The sequence below is a fragment of the Thermobia domestica genome, chromosome 11 (genome assembly GCF_964235325.1).
Source record: "Thermobia domestica chromosome 11, izTheDome1.hap1.1, whole genome shotgun sequence".
Classification (NCBI taxonomy): domain Eukaryota; kingdom Metazoa; phylum Arthropoda; class Insecta; order Zygentoma; family Lepismatidae; genus Thermobia; species Thermobia domestica.
Window position 1 is genome coordinate 213,145,457 of NC_137464.1, and position 24,180 is coordinate 213,169,636.

Sequence of the window (24,180 nt, forward strand, 5' to 3'; positions counted from 1 at the left end):
AAAGGAAATCGAATTATTACTTAAATTTTCAAGATAACTTGAAAGTTAACTTCCATAAAAAATATTAAAAAGTCACAATTTTAATAACTTAATTTACAGTGACTTTCTAACTTTAAAATAGATGTTGATGTTCAAAAAATTCAGAAAAAAAATATTTGTAAGTATTCCATTTCATATTACGGTAAGGCACCTTAACGCAGCTCGTGAGTGTGCTGCTGAGGACTCGATGCTGGGAAGACGGTGTGGGTTCTTTCATGTCACAATACGTTGAGTTTCGTGCCCTTTAGTTCTTCTGTTTAGATTTACATTAAAATGTTGAGTTGAGTTGAACTTGAGTTTAGTGTCCCTTTCAACAGCGAGGCTATATGAGATATGGATCTACTGATTAACGTGGAATCCGAACCACATGAGCTCCAGCCGGGAATCGAACCCGGGCATCCCATGCTAAAGACGTTAACCGCTTAGTCACGATGGAACTCTTAAGTTAGAAGGATTGCGCTTGACATAGGAAGATAAGATGGCATAAAACTAAATAGTTATTATATTTGCAAACTCCAATGAATAGTTTCGGAGTTACTAAATATTTCGGAAACGTCAATAGCAGAAAAAGAAACGTGATGGAAGATAGAAAAAAAAAAATAAACATACGTATGTGTTTTTCAGTAAATAATGAATTTGCTAATAATACTTTGGGACAGCCAAAAGGTTTCGCTACACCATTTATGACCACTGTAAGTATTAGAAAATTTTTGTTCACAGTAAACACGACATAAAATATACATAAAGATAACGTAATATACAGTTAATAGTGAAAAAAATATAAGAGTTTCAATGAAGATTTGAATTAGCTATTTACTTACAATAAATCAAAACAGAGGTTGCATACTCAAGACGACAAAGTACATTAAAAAAATAATAATGAACAAAGCTCATGCAGAAGAACAATATTCAAGTACAGTAACAAACAATGTATTTCAAAAACATTGCCAAAAACACGTCTGATGTACTTAACATGCAAACAAGGTTTAGAAAGGGCTTCTTCTTGCCTACAGGGAAGCATTTAAAAACTACAGACACATTATTAATCTTTTCTTAAAAAAGACAATTAAGTGTAAAACAAAATTCCTACAATCAGGCAGACTTTTTTTTTTTTTAGTATGCAAAAAACTGCATAAGTGACATACCGTTGGAAGTAATCCTCGCACCAGTTGGTTGGAAAAGAAACAAGAATTGAAAAATTACACACGAGCGCTGACAAAATGTACTTCATGTTCTATGGAACGATATATAATTTTCCTTTTTTTTAAAAAAAAAAAAAAAAAATCCTCGTTGGAACAAACTGTAAAGCTATGTTATCAGGGTTGTAAAATCATTTTACTAAAGCGAACTTAGCGTAAAATCGGATGCAATTTAGAAAGTGAGATAAGTTCACGCTCACTTCCTTCAATTTGAGGAACACTCAATTCAAACTCACTTTAATTTGAGCTACACTCAATTTAAGCTCTCGTTTAGAAAAAAACAGAAATAATGAAAGAGTAATACTGAGAGAATATAAAAATTCACACAAACGAAATGTTACAATAAACCCGTGAAACAGCATCTGTTTATAAATACTGATACAATTTATAGTGGTAGTCGGTATATTATACCTAGTCAATCAAACGTGCAAGAGAATGGCATATTTTTTCATTACAACAGAAGAGGTTTTCAACAGAAGCCCAGACAGTATAAGGTATAGTAACATTATTTAGTAAATATATTTTCGATATAAACTGTACTTTTTTTTTTTGGTACAGATTATACTGCACTTACGATGGGTTACCGTAAGATGCTCAAACTCTACAGCACATATTCAATTTCACTGGTAGCTCATACAACCTCATTTAAAAGAACGAAGTAGTAGTAGTAGTAGTAGTAGTAGTAGTAGTAGTAGTAGTAGTAGTAGTAGTAGTAGTAGTAGTACTACTACTAGTAGTAGTAGTAGTAGTAGTAGTAGTAGTAGTAGTAGTAGTAGTAGTAGTAATAATAATAATAATAATAATAATAATAATAATAATAATAATAATAAACTAGCCAGTTCGATTTCCAGCTTATTGTAAGATTATTCTTTCGATATGGCAAACCTATGTCTGAGCTATTGATGTTTGCTTATCATCATCTTTATCTAATAAAGTTGAGCTTGAAATGAGTGCGATTTCGCGATCAAACTCGATTATTTTGAGTATTTTCAGCTAAACTCAATTTAAGCTTACTCTTAAAGCAGTTCGTGATAAAACTCATGAAAACTGAGAATGTTCGATTCGATGTGCTCATTTACAACCCTGCTACAAAATAGTATAGGATCTTCTTTTTTTTTTTAACTCACTCATTCTCACATTCACTCGAATACCTTCATACACACCAATCAAACTAAATGAACTTTATATGAATATTTATAATCAAACACATATATATATTCTTTTCAAATTTACGTAACTCTACTTTTCATTAAAATTCTTGAGTCTTGCATAATAATTTTTCATTTTAAAATAATGTATTTTAATATGACATACGGAAATATTCAAAAAAAAAATCGCAATGTAAGAAACAAAATTCCCTTCCAATAAAATATTTACAATTGTGAGATAAGTATTTTATACGCCAATTATAGAGGAGAACGATAAAATAAAGAGATACATTACGCTTAAATTGCAAAACGCGCAAATCTCGATCTCTCGATTGTGGGGCGGTCGTACTACCAACTGAAAGTTTTCCTTGCTCTGAAATCTGAATGCTGGGGTGGGTACAGATAAGAACAGACAGTTAATTTTTTTTTTCCGGTGTTAATCTTCTGTTTTGTGTCGAGTGAAATTAAAATGGATTTATATATACACATGGATTTATATAGAATAAAAGATGGATTTGAAAAATAGCTGTTTGGTGACTTCGGTGGTTGATGGTCTCAGCAATTGTTTTTTGTGAATGCGACAGAATATGGTTATTATTTTGTTTTTTAACGGAGACATTAATTTGATTTTAGTCCTTTTTCACTTTAGGAAAACCAAACACCATAAAGCTGACGAAAGAATGGAACTTTTCCTGGCGACGTGATTTGTAATCCCTGAAGATGATGCGATGTCTGCATCCGAAACGTCGGAAGTCAATACATTCACCTGGCTGACAGCCCGAGAAGACTTACTAAAACATAAAGCTACCCTAACCACCTTGATAATCATACCCATACAGTAACTACTAGAATGAAATGACATATTTTGTTTTCGAGTCCTTATATTTATGCCTTATAGAATAAATGAAACGGGTATTAAATGCAAAATTAACGATGATATAATACGAGAAAATTGGGGAAATAGGGAGCCATTACGAAAAGCCCACGGACATAATCCTATCCAACAGACTTACATGGTCAGGATTGAATTAGAAGCTCTTCACATTAAAAATGTATTCCTAACCTATCGTTATTCTATAAAATTCCACATTATTATTAACGTATACTGAACGAAAACAAAACAAACAAACAAAAAAAGTCTAAAGATGGGACATTATCAAACGATGGATCCCATTGAGCAGAACAAAATGACTTTCGCGAGAGTAAACTTTCGAGAAAATCGACGAAAATGAACTTTTTGGTGCTAAAAAAAATGTCATTTGCAGCCAACAATAACAGGTTTATTATTAACACGTCACCTATTAAGACAAAACTGATACTATATCAAACCTTTCGTTAGACCTCTATGACAGCACAAGAACAATTGTTTGGTTAGAAAAATAAAATCTTTAAGTTTTACATCCCACGGTTAAGTCGGCTAGGCTAAAGAAGACGGTGATGATGAGAAGTGAACGAAATGGTGAAATGAAGAAAGTAGGAGGAAACGGGAGAACTTCAAAAAAACCCACGCACATGGTGTTTGTCCACCATAAAGCTCACTTAGCGCGAGCTGGAATCGAACCAAGGAACCAGACGTAAACGCTCTACCACTGAACCACTGGGCCCCAATAGGTTGGTTAGATTGAGATTAAGTATTCGTTTGAGCACCAAGGCTTACGAGACGTAGGTCTAACTGTAATCCGAATCAACTTAATGAGTTCAAATTCCAATACTATTCCATCGGGAATCGAACCCGGCATCCAGTGCACCGACAACTGTGCAGGCCAGGCGAAGTTCAGCAAGAGACAGTTATAGAGATACAATAATCTAAGCTTATCATCAACTCTTAATCTTTAATTTGAATTATCTTTGAAATTAATGTTGTCGTCAGAGTTGCACATATTTCTTGTAAATATTTATTGTCAAGTAACGTTGAAAATTAATAATAATAAAAATTAAAAGAAATAAATAAAAAAATATCTCTGTATTAGTTTTGCTTCATGATTCTGCTAATTTATTAATAAACTCCTTACAGAATAAAATGCTGAATTGATAAAAGTTAAAAGTCTGCCAGGCAAATTCTCATACCTATTAGGATTATTTTCTGAAAACAATAATGAATCAAAATAATACAATCAAATACATTAGTTTTGTTTATATCAACAACACATAATAAGAGCTGTTTGCTACTCATTATGTGCTTTGTATTTTACTTTCCTATGAACAGAAGCAGGAAACAGACAACTCAATTTACTTTCTTTCTAACGTGACAATATAAAAGTTAGGGAAGAAGCTACGACGGTCAAAACAAAGATTCTGAAAATCGATTTATAAGACAAGTACATTATTTCACTCTGTTGGATGAATAATGAAATTTGGAAGAATTGTTATTTAATATGCATACGGTAAACTACCACTGTTGAATAAACAAAGGAAGTGCTTCTTCCAGTCATTTTGATAGCATTATGCTTCCATCATTATCAAGGATTAAGTGGCACAGAAAATAGGCCAAAAGAGAGGTTAGTATCGATTATTTTTCACCTTATTGGCTCTTCAAATAACCCTTATTAATCTCAGTTAATATAACGCAAAATAGTGTGTGTGTACTTGTCATTTGTGGTGTCACGTATCAAATAAAGGAAAATGTATTATCACTTTTAGGGAAGAAAGGGGTAAATATTATATAACTTTTCCTACATATATATATTAACGTTAATCTAGCGTACAAAGAATACTTAATATTCATTTAAATAGCCCCCTTATTCAAATTCATTCATTCAAGGAAATTATTGATTATGAATACAGTTTTACATCGTTTAAGTTTCGCTGCCTTCTTCTGCAGAATTTGGATGATTGAAAAGCCGACAATTTTTTTTTTTTTTTTTTTTTTTGTTGTTGTTGTTGTTTGTTTAGTTTTTGAGGTCCAGAAATATTAACACTTCATGGACAAATTTATACTATCCCTTTCGATAAAGCGAAAGAAAGGAAATAAGTCATTCGTTGCTCTCCCTGCCCTCTTGATGCTCCTCGAAGCAAGACTCTTTAAGATCTTACATTGAATTTCTTTTATCCATTTGCGCACCCATCGCTCTTCTTGTTTGATATCTTTCTTGTTGATACTGTAGAATTCTGCTGGGAAGTATTTTGACAGAAGATGCGTACTGCACTAAAGACATCAAGTCGAGAATTGCCATAGCCAAAGAAGCATTCAACAAGAAAAGGTCACTTTTAACTAGCAGCCTTAATATTGGACTAAGGAAGGAGTTGGTCAAGTGCTATATATAGAGTATTGGACTTTATGGTTTAGACATTACGGAAGTTAGAGAAGAAATGTTACAGAGCTTCGAAATGTGGTGTTGGAAGAAGATGGATAAGATAAAATGGACAAAAAGAGTAACAAACGAAGATGTTTTAAAACGGATAGGAGAGAAGAGGACGCTTCTAGAAAGGCCAATTGGATTGGACACATCTTGCGAAGAAATTGTCTTCTTCATACCATCACAGAAGGAAAGGTGAAAGGAAAACGAGGAATAGGAAGAAGAAGAACACAAGTGATCGATGATTTGAAAAATAGAAGAAAATATTGGGAGTTAAAAGAGAAAGCTGAAAATCGAGAAACATGGGAGAAACATTTCCAGGTCCAAACTGAAAATTAAGAAAAAGAAGAAAAACCTCTCATTAGTCCCAGGGCCTGCAAAAAGGCAGAATACTTATTATTATTATTATTATTATTATTATTATTGGTTAGAAAGCTTGTTTCTATAAAAGATCTAGGTGTTATTTTTGATGCCAAATTGTTATTCAATAAACATTTGGAAAATATTGTTTCCAGAGCGAGAAGAAATCTGGGAATCACAAAATGGATCTCTAGAGATTTTTCTTCTTTAAAAACTTGTTTGATTTTATATTATGCAAATGTTGGAAGTCAACTTGAATATTACACCAGTATTTGGAACAAAGGAACCCAGTATTTCCAAAGGGATATAGAAGTAGTACAAAACTTGTTTCATTCATGGCTAAAATGGAAATTTAAATCTCTATCAGGAAAAATTCATGATGAAATTAAGTACCACCTTGGCCTATTAAAATTATCTGAAAAAGAACTTTACCTGACATTAAACTGCTTCATAATATCTTGTCTAGTAGGTTACCACTGATTGAGGCCTTTAGTCTTGGTGTTCCTAACATGGCTAGAAGAAACTTTAAAATTTTCAAATATAAACCGAATTTTAGTGATGCGTCTATATATAAATGTCTGTTAAATGTAAACAACTATTTGTATGTCATTGATTTTTTTTACACCTGATTTTCCTTCTATCAAAAGAAAGTTTACGACTTGTCACTTATCATAATCTATTTTTTTTCATAATCACAATTTCATCACTGTCTGTGCGTGCCTTTTGCTTTGTTTTCTTTTTATAATTTGATTGTAACTTTAGTTGTGTTCTATGTAATATGTTTGTCTGCTGCTATTGTATGTATTCTTTTTTCTCTACTTAATATTATTGTATCTATGATTGTTTTATTGTTTATGCACTGTACTTGGAATTGTAAATGTACTATTAGTCTGTAATTTCTAATTAATAATAATAATAATAATAATAATAATAATAATAATAATAATAATAATAATAATAATAATAATAATAATAATAATAATAATAATAATAATAATAATAATAATAAAAGGTTATTCATATAACCTTATTCATTTTAATTTCGAAAACTGTATGGCTGTTATATGACAGATTTATTAGTTTCAAAAATCCATAGGTTTCTTATTACTTTATGCGGACTTTCATAACTTAGTCGAAAGCGTTTTAACATTTTGGTGAAGGAAATAAGACTTCAATTTCTGGAAGAGGCATATAATTTCAGATTCCACTTTAAACTGAAAGCTCACTGTGCACATGGGCCGATGATTACCATTTTTATAACCCTAAATTTCATCATTCGATTTACCATTAACTGTTTCGGATGTTTGCGACAATGTAATTTCGCAAGATCACAAATATTTCTCAAACATCAGTCTACAAAAAAATGATTAGATGCATCAATGAAGCAAAGTACAGTGCGTCCCGTTCAATCTCCCTAAACTTAATCATAGAAAAATGTATGAATGGTAGGACAATAAAATTTCAGAGAATTAAAAAAAAACTCAAATTTTATTTTCCATATACAAATACACCCCCACACGTGCCCTATTGGTAGCACGAACAATATCCATCTCTATTCAACTTTTTGTCATGTTCCCTCCAACATGTCCCCTGTTATTGTTGCAATCATATCACAATTTCGGGTGCATAATTCTGCGATATTATTTACTCGAGTCGCAAACATACGATCCTTGACGGAACCCCAAAAGAAGTCCAGCGGGGAGATATTTTTTCTCAGCATACAAACACCACTACCTACACACGTTGTTGAACAGTCGCCATTTTCATTTATGAGAGAGACCGTGGCGCTGCATAGAATGAACCAAAACTTGAAGATCTGGCCTTTCATCTAATGTTAGATTTATTTCACAATACATCATACTTCGTTCACAGTAATTAATTAAAATTCGGAAGATTTGAACGAACATGCTGTACTGTAATTTTGATTTTAAGATTTCGAGTACCATAAAGTATTCATATGCATTACACACAATGAATGGAGAAATAAATGACTGGACCGTGACTCGAATCCGGGATCTCAGCATACCCTGCCGATGCGTTAACCCGAATTCAATAACACACAAAGAGTCAAAAAGTGAATGACTGGACCGTGACTCGAACCCTGGATCTCAGCATACCCTGCCGATGCGTTAATCCGAATTCAGTAACACACAAAGAGTCAAAAAGTGAATGACTGGACCGTGACTCGAACCCTGGATCTCAGCATACCCTGCCGATGCGTTAACCCGAATTCAATAACACACAGAGTCAAAAAGTGAATGACTGGACCGGAACTCGAACCCAGGATCTCGGCATACCGATGGTTAACGCATCGTATCTACAGAAGATCTAGTATGTGAAAAAAATTAGATTTTCCTTCTTTTCATTAATGTATGTTCATATGTATATTTAACTATGTGCAAACAAGAAAAGAAATAATGCTAAATTTCTGTACAGTTTCTGTGGAATACATGGAAATAAGCTATATTTTTTGACATGATAAAACAAAAATAAATAAAATAAAAAATAAATAAAATAAAAAATAAATAAAATAAAAAATACATAAATATAAAAAATAAAACATATATTAAGTATGACTGTTATACATAGAAAATTGAGAAATATCATCTTTTGAAGAATAGTGATATTAGAAACGGGGGGGAAATCCGAATGTAAGACGCCAAGCCCCGTAAAATTTAGAATACAATAACACTTAAAAGTTGAAGTATCACGTGATATTAGGATTTTCTGTAATACAATAAAATTACTTGAGATTACTATGGAAAAGTGATTGTTAAGAAAGTGTAAGACAGACACACAAATAAAAGCAAATCTGATTAGTAACTGAAGATCACTTTCGTGACATAGATATAACACACATATGCTGTTAGAATGACATACTTGAAACTGTTCATACAACCATGCAAACATTTCATTAAAGTTGGGAAGTTAGGCATAATAAATTTCAATTAGATTGGTTTCTACTTTACGAAAATTATTAACAGTGCTTTTTTTTTTTAAAAAAAAAAGCAAAATACTTATTGACTTATCATTTTTTTCCATTTTTGTTAAGAATATAGTTTGTTGATACTATAGGAAATCAGAATGTCATAAGTCGGAAAGAAACTTAACGCATGGTAGTAAATATTTGTAAAATGAAGCCATAATTATCCAGTTCTTACATACATATGTGGCAGCTCTAATCCAATTCTCAATACATTCCTTCACGCCAGCTATCTATTTCTTCCTTCACAGGGAAAAGAAACTAGCTAACCCACCTACTACCCATCTACTGGCTTCATGGCTCTGCCTATCTATATGTAAAAATGGATTAGAGCCTTCCTTTGGGTAGAATATTCAGACAGGACAAGATATATTTTTATTCGTACAAACAAATATTAAAAAAAAAAATCTCCGATAAAATACCAATTATTGCGCATGAAACAATATAGTAATGTTCTAGAAACTTACAGATGGTAACTAGACATGGAACATAGATGTTAAATTAAGATGTTACATATTTTTTGAAACATAGGATAAAAATTCTAAATTATAGGATAAGTTTATTCTGACAAGAAACGGACATGAACCTGTCATCCGGACATCCGATTCAAACCTAGTCCATTCGATAAACATAACAAAGATATGTTCATACACAAAAAATTAGGTGCCATGGACAATGGAGTAAGTCCCTGGGGTCCATTAACCCTTTATTACAAAGAAAATCGTAGACTTGCAGTGAAATAGCTATTGTTTCAGTACTGTTTATTGGGAATTCATGGTTTATAGTTCATTCTTTTCATCATGAAACAAGCGTTCCAGAGGTGCTATGTATTAGGACCCACAACATACTTGAACAGGGAAAATTGGGAGTATCTTGGGAAAATTCCCTCCAGAAATCCCTAGCATCAACTTTGGACCCCTCTGTATATATATATATATATATATATATATATATATATATATATATATATATATATATATATATTAGATACAATTGGATTGTGTGGAAATTTTCCGAAATTTTGATTTAGTGTGGAATAAAGTGTTTGAGTCTTATTCTGAAATTCAATTGGGAAGTAGCTTGGCAAAAACTGCAACAATATGTTTTGTTTAGTCTTAGAAAGAACTAATTTTTGTGAAGTTTTTGACAAGTTGGAAAACTTCTTACTAGTTGCAATGATAAAACTAGCATTTAAAAGTGAAGCATTAAGCAGGTCTCAAGCAAAAAAAAGTTATGGAAAACGTTCCAAAAATGAACAAAGTTAAAAAGATGGTGAATTTTTAAAATTCTCCACTTCGTTCTCCACTAATTTCCTGCTAAGGTAAGGCATTAGACAAACAAATATCGCGAAGTGATTCAATGGTTTTACGAGATTATCAGAAAAAAATAGGCCCGTTTCTTTCTTCGAGGAAATATCGATGCTTCGCTTCGTACTGACATGCGTCAACGTAAACATGAGGCCATTAATGGGCGAGTTTTGGCTAACATGAACTAATGGACATTTCATATCCTGCTTACCACCTGACTTATCATCAGCAGACCTTGTCTCCATCCTCAAACTGGAAATTACATTGAAGGCAGACGTTTTGAGAAGATTGCAAAGGAACTGTGCAATATGCAAACAAACATTTCAAGAGTTTCGAAGAAAGAAACGCTGATAGCGGTGTATAAAAATTATTTGTATTGATTTGAAGCTAAGAATCCGAAGAGCTCTCCTAGGGAGATAAAGAGACGTTTTATTTAAAATGTTTGTTAATTTTCTGGGTAATCTTTGTATAATGGTTTTCTTTATTAAATTATACTATTTTATCAAAAATTGTTCCGAAATCGGACCACACGTTTGGAAATTTAAAAAAATGTAATAGGAAATCGACTTTTTGAATGTGATTAGTATCGCCATGATATGAATTCATCTGGAATGCATGCCATATAACAGTTTACTTTGGTTTCCTTTCCTTAAATTTAATGTATTATTGCCATTATATGAGGGTCGTTCAAGAAAAAAGTTTTCCTATTGTGCCAAAACTTTATTTCTTAAGTTACAGACAAAAATCAAGTTGCACCGCGTAGAGTAGTCTTTTCTCACTTTTCAACATGATCTCCAAAGCGAGATAGGCATTTTTCCAATCGTTGCATCAGTTTTTGAAACCTATCTGCAAAAAATTCGGGGTCCAGAGAACGAAGAACGCTTTTCGCAGCTGTCTGAACTTCCAAATCAGTCTGAAAACGTTGCCCCTGCAGCCTGGATTCCAGTTCAGGAAACAAGTGAAAGTCACTTGGGGCCAAGTCAGGGCTGTAGGGGGTGTGTGGTAACCTTTCCCATTTGAGTTCGCAAAGTTTATTCTGTGTGAGTCTGCCGAACGGGGACGAGCATTGTTATCCAGCAGAATGACACCGGCAGAAAGGAGTCCGGGACGTTTGCGGTGTATTTCGTTTTTCACTTTGTCCAGTGATTGGCAATAACGTGCAGCAGGGACTGTTTCCCCTTGCGGCAAAAACTCTGTAAGCGCTATTGACTTGAAATCCCAAAAGACAGTCACAAACACCTTACCTGCAGATGGTTGTACCTTGAACTTTTTCCTCACAGGAGACGTGGGATGTTTCCACTCCATGGACGTTCGCTTGAATTCTGGAGTGTAGTGATGAACGAAGTTTTCATTCTGAGTCACAATACGGCTGAGAAAGTGATTGCCTTCATTGTGGTAGCGGATCAGAGAATCCATACAACAGGCCATACGCGTGTGACGATGTTGCTCAGTCAGTTGTCGTGGGACCCAACGAGATGCAACTTTCGCATAGCCCAGTCTTTTGTGAATGATTTTGTGCGCAGTCCCAACAGAAATGTTCAACTCCGCGGCTGTTACACAAACCTTGATTCTTCGATTGGACAATACAAGTGCATTGATTTTGTTAAGCAATGTCACGTCACTGACTAGAGACGGGCCACCGGGCCTATCTTCATCGAATATGCTTGTTCGTCCTTCAGAAAACAGTTTGCACCACCTTCGTACCATTTGTAGTGACATTACAGAGTCTCCATAAACAACCACCAGCTTCCTGTGGATGTCGATAGGGGCAAGACCATTTGCCCACTCATACCGGATCACAGCACGAATCTCTTCTTTATTCCACACTGCAAACACACGTTGTTCCGCCAAAACTCATTACTCCTTATAGCCAGAGCACGTTTCTCACTACATGTCTCCTGCTAAATTAAGCGTCGCGCATGCGCGGTACACCACACGAACACTGCATTATGTGATACATATAGAGGAAGGGTGACAAATCACGTTTCTACCGTCATTTCAATTATACGGATCGTACTTTCTGCAAGAAAAAATAGCGAAACTTTTTTTTCTTGAACGACCTATGTATATTGTCATTAGTAGTTCACTCTCAAATTTTGAAGATAGTGTTTTTAATAGTATATGGTGAGTCTGACGACAAAGATGAGGAAGTCGTCAGTGGAATTCAGCTAAAATAATTAACTCACGTTGTACAGATACACGTTTTTATTTACGGTCAATAACATCGCATTTCGAAATGGATTTAATCCATAAATAAATCAATGCTAGTTTTCTTGTCCTACTTGCGTGTAGTATATACTCATACAGTATTTACCTAATTCAAGTTTTTTTTTAAAAGTTTATTTATGGATTTATTTATTTATGGATTTTTTTTAAAATTTATTTATCGACATAACAGGCATTACTGCCCAATTACAGTATCTACATATAATATTTGAATACATAATGTTAAATTATAATGATACTGATACTTGAATATAGAATATTAAATTAAAATAATATATTTTCATTGAAAACTTAAAAAAATACTCAATATTAGTGACTTTTCAGAATAATTAAATATGTCTACATTTTTATAACCCTTACTGATTTTATTGTTAGCACTAATTCTCCATGTAAGTGACATACGCAGTGCATTTCTACCTGCCTTCCTGTAGTAGAACACACCACTATTTCCCTTGTGTGTTTTGAGGGATGGAACCTGGATCATTATCTTTGCAAGTACGTACAGTATGTACACTCATGTCCAAAATTATTGTCGCATGTCTATAAATATGTTGTTGTACGAATATAAATTGATAATGAATGCGCTCGGTATTTCTTATAATGTTAGTGTGTGTATAATTGGCAAAGACATGTATGTGGCAAATTTCTTGTGAAAAGAGCAGTAAATAAGAACAATAAAACGAAAATAAAATGTTCTTGTCCATTTAGCAACATTTTGTTTTACTCATTCTAATTTTCATATTTAAAATTCTTTTCCTATGAAATTTACCACAAATATACATTTTCCGATTATACACATAGTATCAGTATTAAAAGTACCCTGCAAAATCACTGTCAAATTATATTCTTACAAGAAGACAATTATAGATATGCAACAATCATTTTGGACATGAGTGTACATGTACAGTCTATTTTGTTGTGCACAAGTCTGTGTAAGGAAAGAAGGTCGTTCAACGTCCGTCTTTGTTGAAGTGTCTGAAGGGTAAAGTTACAAAGTAAATTATCATACGGTTTATATTTTGAGTAAAATCCTGTGCTTTTGTATGTGAGAAAATGTAAGAATTTGCTTTGTATCTGCTCAATTTTTTGACTAAGTGTTTCCACAGAAGTGTTCTAAATGAGTGAGGCATATTTAAGTTTAGATCTTACGTAAGAAAAATAAAGCGCTTTTAAAGTGTTTTGTAGAATAGGGTATAATAAACAACATCAACTTTTATCAAGGGCAAAAGCATGAAAGAAAAGAGGCGTACTTTATAGTAGATTTAGTATTTATGTATGTGTAGTATCCTATGATTTTTACAGCTATTTTATACCATTATATATATAACTTTTATTCTCTGAATATAATGATGTGCAATTTTATGTATTTTAAAAACTCGTAGTATGCTAGAATCTGTTTAATTATGTAAATCCCATATCGTTCTGGTGAGATACATTGAATGATATACGAATAAATGACCTCGGTTCGTTAAATTATTATCAAGAAATAAACAGTAATGTTAATAGTTCTAAAATAATAAATTCTGCAGCTTATTCTTTGGAAATTTCAATATTTTATTCCTATAGAATGTCTTTTTAATTATAACTATTTTACATTTTTTTCGTTTAAATTTTAAATTACTATTATTTCTAGGTTGATATAAAATATTTTTGTGATTTAATTAATTAATAACTACAACGAAAAAACATTAATTCATCAGTTTAAACGATAAATAATTAAATATAGTATACTGCACATATGGATGTTATGATCAATATTGAACATAGTAATGATTTAATCATACATTAATAATTTCACATTACGTAATGAATATGCATGTTTATACATATTACATTTACTTGCATATCTCGCTTGTGACAGTGATGAAAGCACATACTGTAGCGGTCTAATATTTTATCATGGTGTCTTGGCTGCTGCAACAAGTAAGCTAGTGAAGGGACGTGAATAGCTCGTTACAAGACAAGTCTGACTAACCAAGCTCATTCATTTCCTTCATATATACAAGCAGTTACACATAAGCAGTTAAATCTAGTACACATTGCAAATCGCTAATAACAAAGAAAAGATTATTTAGCTTTATACTACCCTGATTACGATCTTAGGACCGAAGAAGATAATTCCTCTACGCATGTAGTATTAAGGAAGTATCCTTATTTTTTCCCCTCGCGGAAACACATAAATCAAGGGGGGGTGTTGGAACTATTGGGGAGATGAGAGCACACTTATAAATATACGTAAACCTTCCATGGCCGAAGAGAGCGTCAGTAAGTGGCAGTCAGCCTGTGAGTGAGCAGATATAGTGAATGTACATAAGATTTTTATTTGAACACCGTTATTGGTCAAATTTTGGCCAAAACCTAAGTAATATCCAAGTAGAAATCTAACAGCAACTGTCCCAATGAAAGCGTTTATAATCCTAAGACCAAAGAAGTATGTTAAGTGCGCAGTAAAAGTAAAATCATGTTGACCGTTTTAACTTCCATAAGGCAAAGTCATATAAATACGCATCACATGAACAAAAATTACAAAATAGATTCTCCGTCATCTAACAAACAAATGATCATAACTTTGTCACGGTTAGTGCTAGAGCAAAAAATAACGGGTCATTCAAGTTGTCAGAAAATTTTCTATCAAAATGAGAAGTCATAAGCTATGATTTGTATTTAAAATTTTCAAGATGGATTCAAGATGGCGCCCGTCAACATCATATGTCACCATATTCCTCTCACAAATTTACAATGTTAATTTTGACACAATGTACAGTCTTGTGATTGAAAAAAAAAAAAAAAAAAAAGCCACCAACTTTCCGTTTGGGTCAAACTCTTTTGTATGTAATGATATATTCCCCAATGCATGAAGAATTATATAAAATAATTATATTAAAATAAATCATTTGTCTATATAGTATATTCATTCAATCATTTCAGGACATAAGTAATTATGTTTAAAATATAAATCTGAGATATGGTGGGTGTTGACGGAACGTCGCACAGTGAGGCCAAAGCACTGAATTCTTGGCAAAAAGTACGAATGCGCAATGTGAAGCAGAAAATTGAAAACCAATTGGTTCGGTGTGTGCTGTGGCCACAATAATGTATTCAATATGTAGAAGAAATATTTGGACATAAAATAAATTTACAAGCAAACAACAAAAAAATACAGTTTTTGGTTGGCACGCACCAAGATGCACTATATGAACATGTCTTTGAAAGTGTAAAAGAAGATCGTGGACTGAAATGTTTATGTTATTTCGACATTATTTCATAAAATATATATATATATATATATATATATATATATATATAGAGAGAGAGAGAGAGAGTTTTACATCACAAAAGGAAATATTCCTTATATTCGCGCCTAAATTATATAACAGATTATATTTACATGAGCACACCTGTGGGCAATATGCTTTGATTTGGCAATTTACGATTGGCTTACATTCTTGCGCATGAAAGTAAAAAGTGTAATTATTCAATTTACAACTGAAGAATAATAAAATTAAAGAAAGTTCTTGCTCCCCAAAATTATTTCAAAGTTGTGGAGGATTGACTACCACCATTTTTAATATGGTGCTTCCTTATGGTCCGTAGATTGTTAAGCAAACATTGGCATTTCAAAATGTCACAACCATTAATCAAATATGGTTGACTAGGGTTTAGTTCTCTTGGTGAATGCCAGAGAAGTATGACTAGATGTTGGGAACAAGCTGGGGTTTGGGAGCAGCGAAGCCCCTAACAAGGTCTGGGGGCAAAATTCCCAGAATCGACTTATATTCAAGTTTGTCAGTGCGTGCACGGGGATCACAGGCCTAATAACTTAACACTTGCTCTCACATTCATCCCAGCTCAATTCAAAAGCAGCACTACAACCAGAATGTGTTTCTCCTAGAACATTTTCATGCATTATATTTCCCAAAAGTGCAAATATGTGCAGGGTTTTCTCTTTGCATACAGTAAGAGCAATGTTTCCGTTACGACATATTAAAAAATCACAGCATATTATGCCATATTTTCTACTAAAATGTCATTCTATCGTTTGGCCATAGTTTATCTGCTTTCAGCACCACAGCATTTTTCAAATATGATATTAAGTTGTACTACTACACATCACATCAACATTCTAAATATACAAAACGATACGTATATATTGGTCTATCACTATGTTTACCAGCCACTGAATATCTACAAGCAATGTAGGAATAGTCGCATTCAAAGTCAATTTCTTATCTTCTGTCACTAAGCAGTGCCTCTCCGGCTTCGGCGGATAACCAAGTTTACACGTACCATGAGTTCATTGTAAGCTGCTATCACTTCATTTCCTGCACACTATTTTATGTGTACACTATTAAGGTTTAATTATAACAAATTATATCGAGTCAATCTTTTACTTTATTTCTCAAGTTTTTTGCCAAGAATTGCGTGGTTTGGCCCCACTGTGCGTCGGTATATTGTCTGATGAAGGATATGTTATATATCCGAAACCGTTACACATTATAGTTTAAAATACAGTGTGTGTTGAAGCTTTGGTCAGTGTTTCTTTTGTTACGGTGTATTATATGTGAATGTTAAATACAAATTAAGAAAATTGCATAATAGCAATAAATAAGTGTGTGTAGTATATTTGTTTGCAACTATTTGTCATACGGAGATTACTTCTCAATATTCTCATTTCAGTATGCGATTTACGTTCTTGGCGTAAACAGAACATGCGGGTATAAACAGAGAATATCCGAAATCTGATCCAGTTCCAGATAGCAAACTCACTATCCCCAAAACCATGTCCACAGCAAATTCACGATCCTCACATACCACTTTAAGAGACTAAATAGTGCAGCACTTCCTTCCATAGACTCTCAGTCTAATAGTCTGAAATGCTTTTTTATATGGAAGTGGTGAGGCTTTGCTTGCTCTCGCTCTTTCTCTCATTTTTATATATACAAAAGTGGATGTATGTGTGTGGTGTGCGTGCGTGTTCAGCATAACTCTGGAACGTCTGGAGCAATTCTAACCAAACTTGGTACACACATTGTTTACGATCTGGAAAAGAGAGTTGTTGGGGTAGCACACCTTAGGGTAAGTGGGAGAGAAGACACATAAAAAACGAAAAAACGACCGATATTAGTGTTGAATCCATAGTTTTCGGGTCTCATGAGATAATTAGTGACAGCTGCCATGCCCTAAAGTCCAAGTTCAGTCCTCAGTGACGGGAAAAAACCCCTAGCACATCTAAGGGGAATAGGAGTGGCATACAAAAATGATCGAAAACGCCCGATATTAGTGTCGAATCCATAGTTTCTACGGTTGCTTAGATAAAAAGTGGCACTCCAGATACTATTTAAGTTTAAGTTAAGCCCCCGTTAGCGCCTTGAAGGGGGTGAAATTGTGACATGTAAAAATAATTGAAAATGGCCGATATTAGTGTTGAATCCATAGTTTGTGGGGTCCCTACTTTGGTTGGTAGCAGTTGCGATGACTAAGTTCTGCATTCCAGTTGGGGTAGGACCCTCTAGCACACCTAAGGAGAGTGGGAGAGGATAACATAAAATGACCGAAAACGACCGATGTTAGTGTAGTGTTTATAATTTTCGGGCTGGCTGAGATGAATAGGAACACCTACGATGCTGTTTAAGCCAAAATTTACCCCCATTAGTACCCCTTGTGGGGGTAATGGTTACATGAAAAAATAATCAGAAATGATCAATATTAGTATCTAATTCAGTTTTCGGGATCCCTAAGTTGATTGCCGATACTCCCTATGGGATTTAAGTCTACGTTAAACTCCCATTTGCAACCATGGGGTAGTGGGAAAGAGTTGACACGGAAAAAAATTGAAAACGACCGACCGATATTAGTGTCGAATCCATAGTTTACGATATCGCTGAGATTAATAATTGCAATCCCGATAGCATTAAAGTCCAAGTTCAGGGGGTGGGAAGAGGTGTAAAATAAAATACCTCAAATGAGATATTAGTCTTGGAACTATACTTCGAATTTGTCAAGCTATTAGGTTACAATCACAAGGACATTTAATCCCAAGTTTAGGCATGAATGAGCAAGTCAGCTGGATTGGGAATTTACAGGGATAATGCCAAAGGCATTGCTCTCACATCTATAAATATTTGGATGTGTATGTATGAATGTATATTCATTCCAGCGTAGATCCGGAACGTATGGAGCAATTTTAACCCAACTTGGTGGACAAATGACTTTTAATTAAAAAAAAAAAAAAAAAAAGTAGGACTGAGACATCCCAACGGAGAGGAGGGGTTTGCGAGAAGTAACATATAAAAATAATGCAAAACGGCTAATATTAGTGTTCAATCCATAGTTTCGGGGTCTATGAAATGAACAATGTCGCATCCGATGGTGTTTAAGAATCCGATAGTGTTTAAGACCAAGTTCAACCCCATCGGAAAATGAAAGCAGAGAGAGAGAGAGAGAGAGAGAGAGAGAGAGAGAGAGAGAGAGAGAGAGACAACTATAGGAAGAAATAAACACTATTCTGTTACAAATATAATTAACAAAATGGTAGCTTAACTGAGATCGAACCTCGATCTACAGATTCGAATTCCAACGTTATCCGTTACATTATATCGGACACAGGTTCAGTGTTTGATAAGATCGTGTTATAATCGTATTCGTTAGCATCAGAAGAGAGGAAATTCACGCCAGTGGTGTCTAACCGGACTAGGACTCGAACCTGTGTACCTGTGATACTATTTTAGAAAGCAAAGGCTCTAATGATGAGCTATTTTGCAACCAAAGAAATATGGATTAAAAAAAAAAAAGAAAAAAAAAACAGACTGTGTCATGCTAAGTGGACCATTTTATTATACATTAGTGATTTTAGGCAAGGAAGATTAGATTGGTTTAGATTAGTAAATAAATGTTCGTAATAAGAATGGTCTTGATTTCTATCTGTTGTTTTCGTAACAGAACAGGTCTGTGACTCGTTTTTCTAAGCTTAAATCCAGAATGTATGATTTTATACGTGTAAAGGTAATATAACAATTCACTTTCTTAAAACAGCTTTTCTTATGTATGAAAATTCATTTTTGGAAACTACTGTTAATATTATTATTATATTCTTTGCGCTTTTTAAAAATTCCTTTCGCGAATGCTGACCAAATCGTTCCCTACAAAAGACGTGTCCTTCAAATAACCAATCGGATGCCAGTTACCAGCTGTTACTTTTTTCTTCTTTTTTTAATTGTTGCTCACAGCTCAGAGCATTGCTGATCATGAACAGACAGACACAGCTGTATTTACCTTTTGGAAGTTGGAGAGCAATACTGCAACTGCGGTTGGCAGACGAATATCGGACGTTATAATCAGGCGATGGATTCGGTAATATGGTACTACAGGTCAGACTGGTAATTTACGATCCCCTGATTGTCCTCATGTGTCTATCAAGGTGGAAGATAGAGATTAGTAAACGAAACTCAGTTAGATTTACTAAGTATGTCTAGACAACTATGGGAAGCTTCTCACTCTCCTGGTAGTATGCAGACAGCGCTCCAAAGGTTTCGTCATGTTGCTGCCGTGAAGGAAAATACTCTCAGATGAACAAAATTTACAATCTCGCATTTGCACACGCGAACATGGATCGCAACTGGGAAAACGTAGTTTTCTTAGATGAATCCCTATTCACAGCGTCGAATGAAGGGTGCCGTTTTGTATATCATCCGAGGGGCACACGATATGACCCTGGTTGCTTCTATTTCATGTTGGGGTTGGATTTCCAGTCACGGTGCAGGACAGCTTCACGGAATTGAAGGGCATTTGGACAGTGCTCAGTACTTACACATCATGAATAACATCAGTACGAGTACTTCAGCCTCATGGTGTCATTTAATTCCAGCAAGATCAGTTCCCAATAGCTACTTGCAATGTGGTTCAAGAATGGTTCGCAGGGCAGCCTGACATTGATTTAATTGACAAGCCACCTCGTGGAGCAGACCTGAATCCTATGGAAAATGTAGGCAGAGGTGAAGCGTACTCAAAGGGACAGTTGGCCTCAGGCAGATCCACCAAGAACTCAGGATGACCTGTGGGGACTTATTTTCGAGGCATGACCAGAGTTAGGGGAAGAAGATAGATTTGTCGGCCATCTAATAGTTCCATGATTAGAAGGATGGAACATGTAATAAGTGCGGAAGGGTCTTGGACACAATATTAGTTTCCGCATCTTAACTCACAAAACAACCCTTTTCAGGGCTACTTAAACTTTTCTGAAAATATTTCTCGTAGCAACCACTTCTTGTATCATATGTTCGTGTAATTTTACTAATAACGAAAATCTCTGCTGGATTTGAACTCAAGTCCTGACTATTTGGAATTCTGTGCTCTACGAATTAACTAACATGAACACACTAACAAACCCATTCTGAAGAAAACATGATTTTGAATTTCCGGTGTTCAATGAAAATGATGCTTATACGCGTTAAAAATATTCTATTAAAATTGGGATATTCTGAAATCACGGAGTCTCGATAAAGAAAATGTTTGAACATACTTAAACAACAAATGGCAATGAACATATCTGAATTTACTTCCATTACTCAATTAATGAAAGTATGGATTTATACAGTTTTCTTTTCTACAACACTGTCATGTCCTGTTTTTATGTCTTGTTTCATATTTTTGATTATGGGATTTTCATTTTTTACAATTGCGAAATTCCGAAATTTATACATTCTGGTATTCGGAAATTAAATTAATGACTTCCTAATGGTACCTATTCGATCACCGCTGGTTCTTATACAAGTTATGTCACAGAAACACAGAATGGAAGTGTTTAATGAAATACAATTACGTATGTTTTAGTCTCTCGTGTGTGGGGAGAAATGTTAATAACCATTACTAAGAACTGTCTTGTGCTCTTCAATTTGTTAGTGATTGCCTTTAGTGAGAGTTAGTGTGTTAGTGAGTTTCCGACTAGAAGAATAAAGTTTCTCGCGACATGACCGCCGAGGGGGTCGAAATAGTGAAGACGTAGCAAGCGCAGAGCGAAATTTCTCAAAATTAAAATTAATTGAAACGTATTTGCGAACTACAGTCACTCAAAACAAGTTAGACGGTTTAGCAACAATTTCCATCGAGCGCAGTTTATTAAATGAAATTGACATGACAAATTTGATTGATATATTCGCTAAGGTAAAAGCATGAAAAGCTTCATTTCTGTAATTAATCTTACTGTAAGATGTTGTATCTTAATTAATGTGATATGAATCAATAAAGAATATATATATATATATATATATATATATATATCTTATAGGCCCTGAGTGTTTAGGGCGCATGCTGAGAAATTGGCATAAGGGCGCTATAGATCCCTGTGTCAGCTTTGCTTATATATTTGTTGTTAATCTTTTTGTTCTTTCTTTCTTCTTAATCTCTGTGAGAAAATGAGTAATGAAAATGAAAATTTCTCAGACTAAAAGAGTTTACTAATGTTAATAATATAATTGCTATTTGTATTTTTCGCAGCATTATCGCAAATCCTAAATCGATATTCTTATGGCGTAAACTTTAATGTATTAAACTGCCGTTGAAGATTAATCTAAATATGAAGAATTATCGGAGTACTATAGTGATAGGATATATTCTTCTTTGAAATGAATTTATACATTCATACATGTATAAGTATATATATAACGTATATATAACAAACATGATTTTGAAGTTGCATTTTATTAACTGCTCCGTTTCTGAGTTAGGTATGAGTTACAGAACCTCGCAAACATGGCCCAAAGGCAATGCATATACCTGTGTATGATTTGGACAACTCTGAGTAAATACAATTTTCTTAGCTTGAAGATAAGATATTCATTTTCAATTTCTTAATAAATACTGAAGACGTTCTTATATTAAAGATACAGTTAGAACGTAATTTTATTATACACAAAAGAGTTGCTTCTTCAAATAATGTACAGGATTTTCTCTCAGGCTAAATTTAACATATGGTTTGTTTGTTTATTTATATTTTTATTTACTTTTGAAAAAGAAAAAGCCTGTTGCTAAGATAGAACTCGACATATTGTGCCGTTACTATAGAAACAAGTGACATATTTTCCTGCGTAGGAACAATCACACACTTTCACCTTGTGAGGCAAGTAGAGGTTACACGCAGTAGCGCAGTTTTCAATGTGATGTATTAAATAATGGTGGAAGACAACGAGGGGCCGCGGTGGCTCAGTGGTAGAGCGTTCACCTCTGGTGCTTGGGGTCCCGGGTTCGATCCCAGCCCCCGCCAAGTGAACTTTGTGGTGGACAAACACCGTGTGCGTGGGTTTTCTCGGGGTTCTCCCGTTTCCTCCCACTTTCTTCATTCCACCATTTCATTCATTACTCATCATCACCGTCTCCTTTAGCCTAACCGGCATAACCGTGGGACGTAAAACTCAAAAATTTCATTTCATTTCATTTTGGAAGACAACGACAACTTCTCATTAACAGATAAATAGACAAATTAAGTTGAATTTCGAATCAAATTATATAAATTTGATTAGATGATTTAGAAGACATATGGAAAAGATACATCGAACAGGTAATCGAAAAATCTTATGTACTGTGATAAAAGGAAAATAAAAGATATGACGGGAATTGTTAACGCGAACTACACCATGAACAACATAATTAAAACCATTTTCGAGAAGACAGTGTTTTTTAATTTTTCGTTTATCTGCAAGCTACCATTATTTCGGCCGTAGTGACTCGGGAATAGAGCGTTAACCTTTGGTTTATGGAGTCCCTGGTTTAATCCTAACCTCGCTAAGTGGGTTTTGTAAGGGACAAACACCACGTAAGTATGTTTTATCCGAGTTCTGCTATTTTCTTCATTCCGCAGTTTTGTTCATCATCATTATCATCATCATCATCGTCGTCGTCGCCTTTCTTAGCTTCGGAGCATACGTGTGGGACATTAAACCTAACAAAACAAAACAAACAAAGAAAAGAAGAGTCTATTAGACCTTTGCACATACGGTAGGAAAGTTGGATATTCGAAATTGGATTTTAGTATAGTTGATGAAATATGTAAAGCCAGAAAAGTTCAAATTCATCACGTTTCGAAACTGCCAAGATTTTCTTCATTCTTGATTTGAATTTGAATTTAACGTCCCGTTTAGCAGCGAGGCTATATGAGACGTGAACCTACTGATTAACATGGAACCTGAACCATCCCGCCGAGAATCGAACCCGGGTCTCCCACGCCAAAGGCGCGTACGCTAACCGCTTAGCCACAAAAGAGTTCTTCTTCATTCTTATAATTGTTCGAAAATAAAAGTAGTTCTCTCACCATTTACAGGGAGAAGGCCTTCTGAAACCACAAATACACATCTACCCATAAAATTGTACGATATATATCCACTCTCACTCACACACACATTCACACAAACATTAACTTAATTTTCGCACAGAGTCATACATTGTTTGGTACTTGTTTGCAACTGCTAATTCTTGTATCTATAGTGTGTTTGCTGTGATGTGTAGCTTAGATTTTACAATGAAGTACACAATAATGTGAATTACGTGTTTGTGCAAAAGTGACCACATACAAGCAAGATTAGAAATTTCTGTTTTGACTGTGAACACATATATAAATATAAAAGAGAAAGA

General features: G+C 34.2%; 1 protein-coding gene across 2 annotated transcripts in view; it reads right to left on the reverse strand.

Annotated features, from left to right (window-relative positions):
* rho-5 (rhomboid-5) overlaps nucleotides 1–24,180 on the reverse strand; it is a gene marked incomplete at its 5' end in the record, with an annotated part of 84,338 nt that overhangs the window by 27,870 nt on the left and 32,288 nt on the right. Inside the window, 1 exon segment of one of the 2 annotated variants that reach the window (XM_081731583.1) lies at nucleotides 1,185–1,202. Coding sequence (XP_081587709.1) covers nucleotides 1,185–1,202 — 18 coding nt within the window. 2 annotated transcript variants of the gene reach the window in all.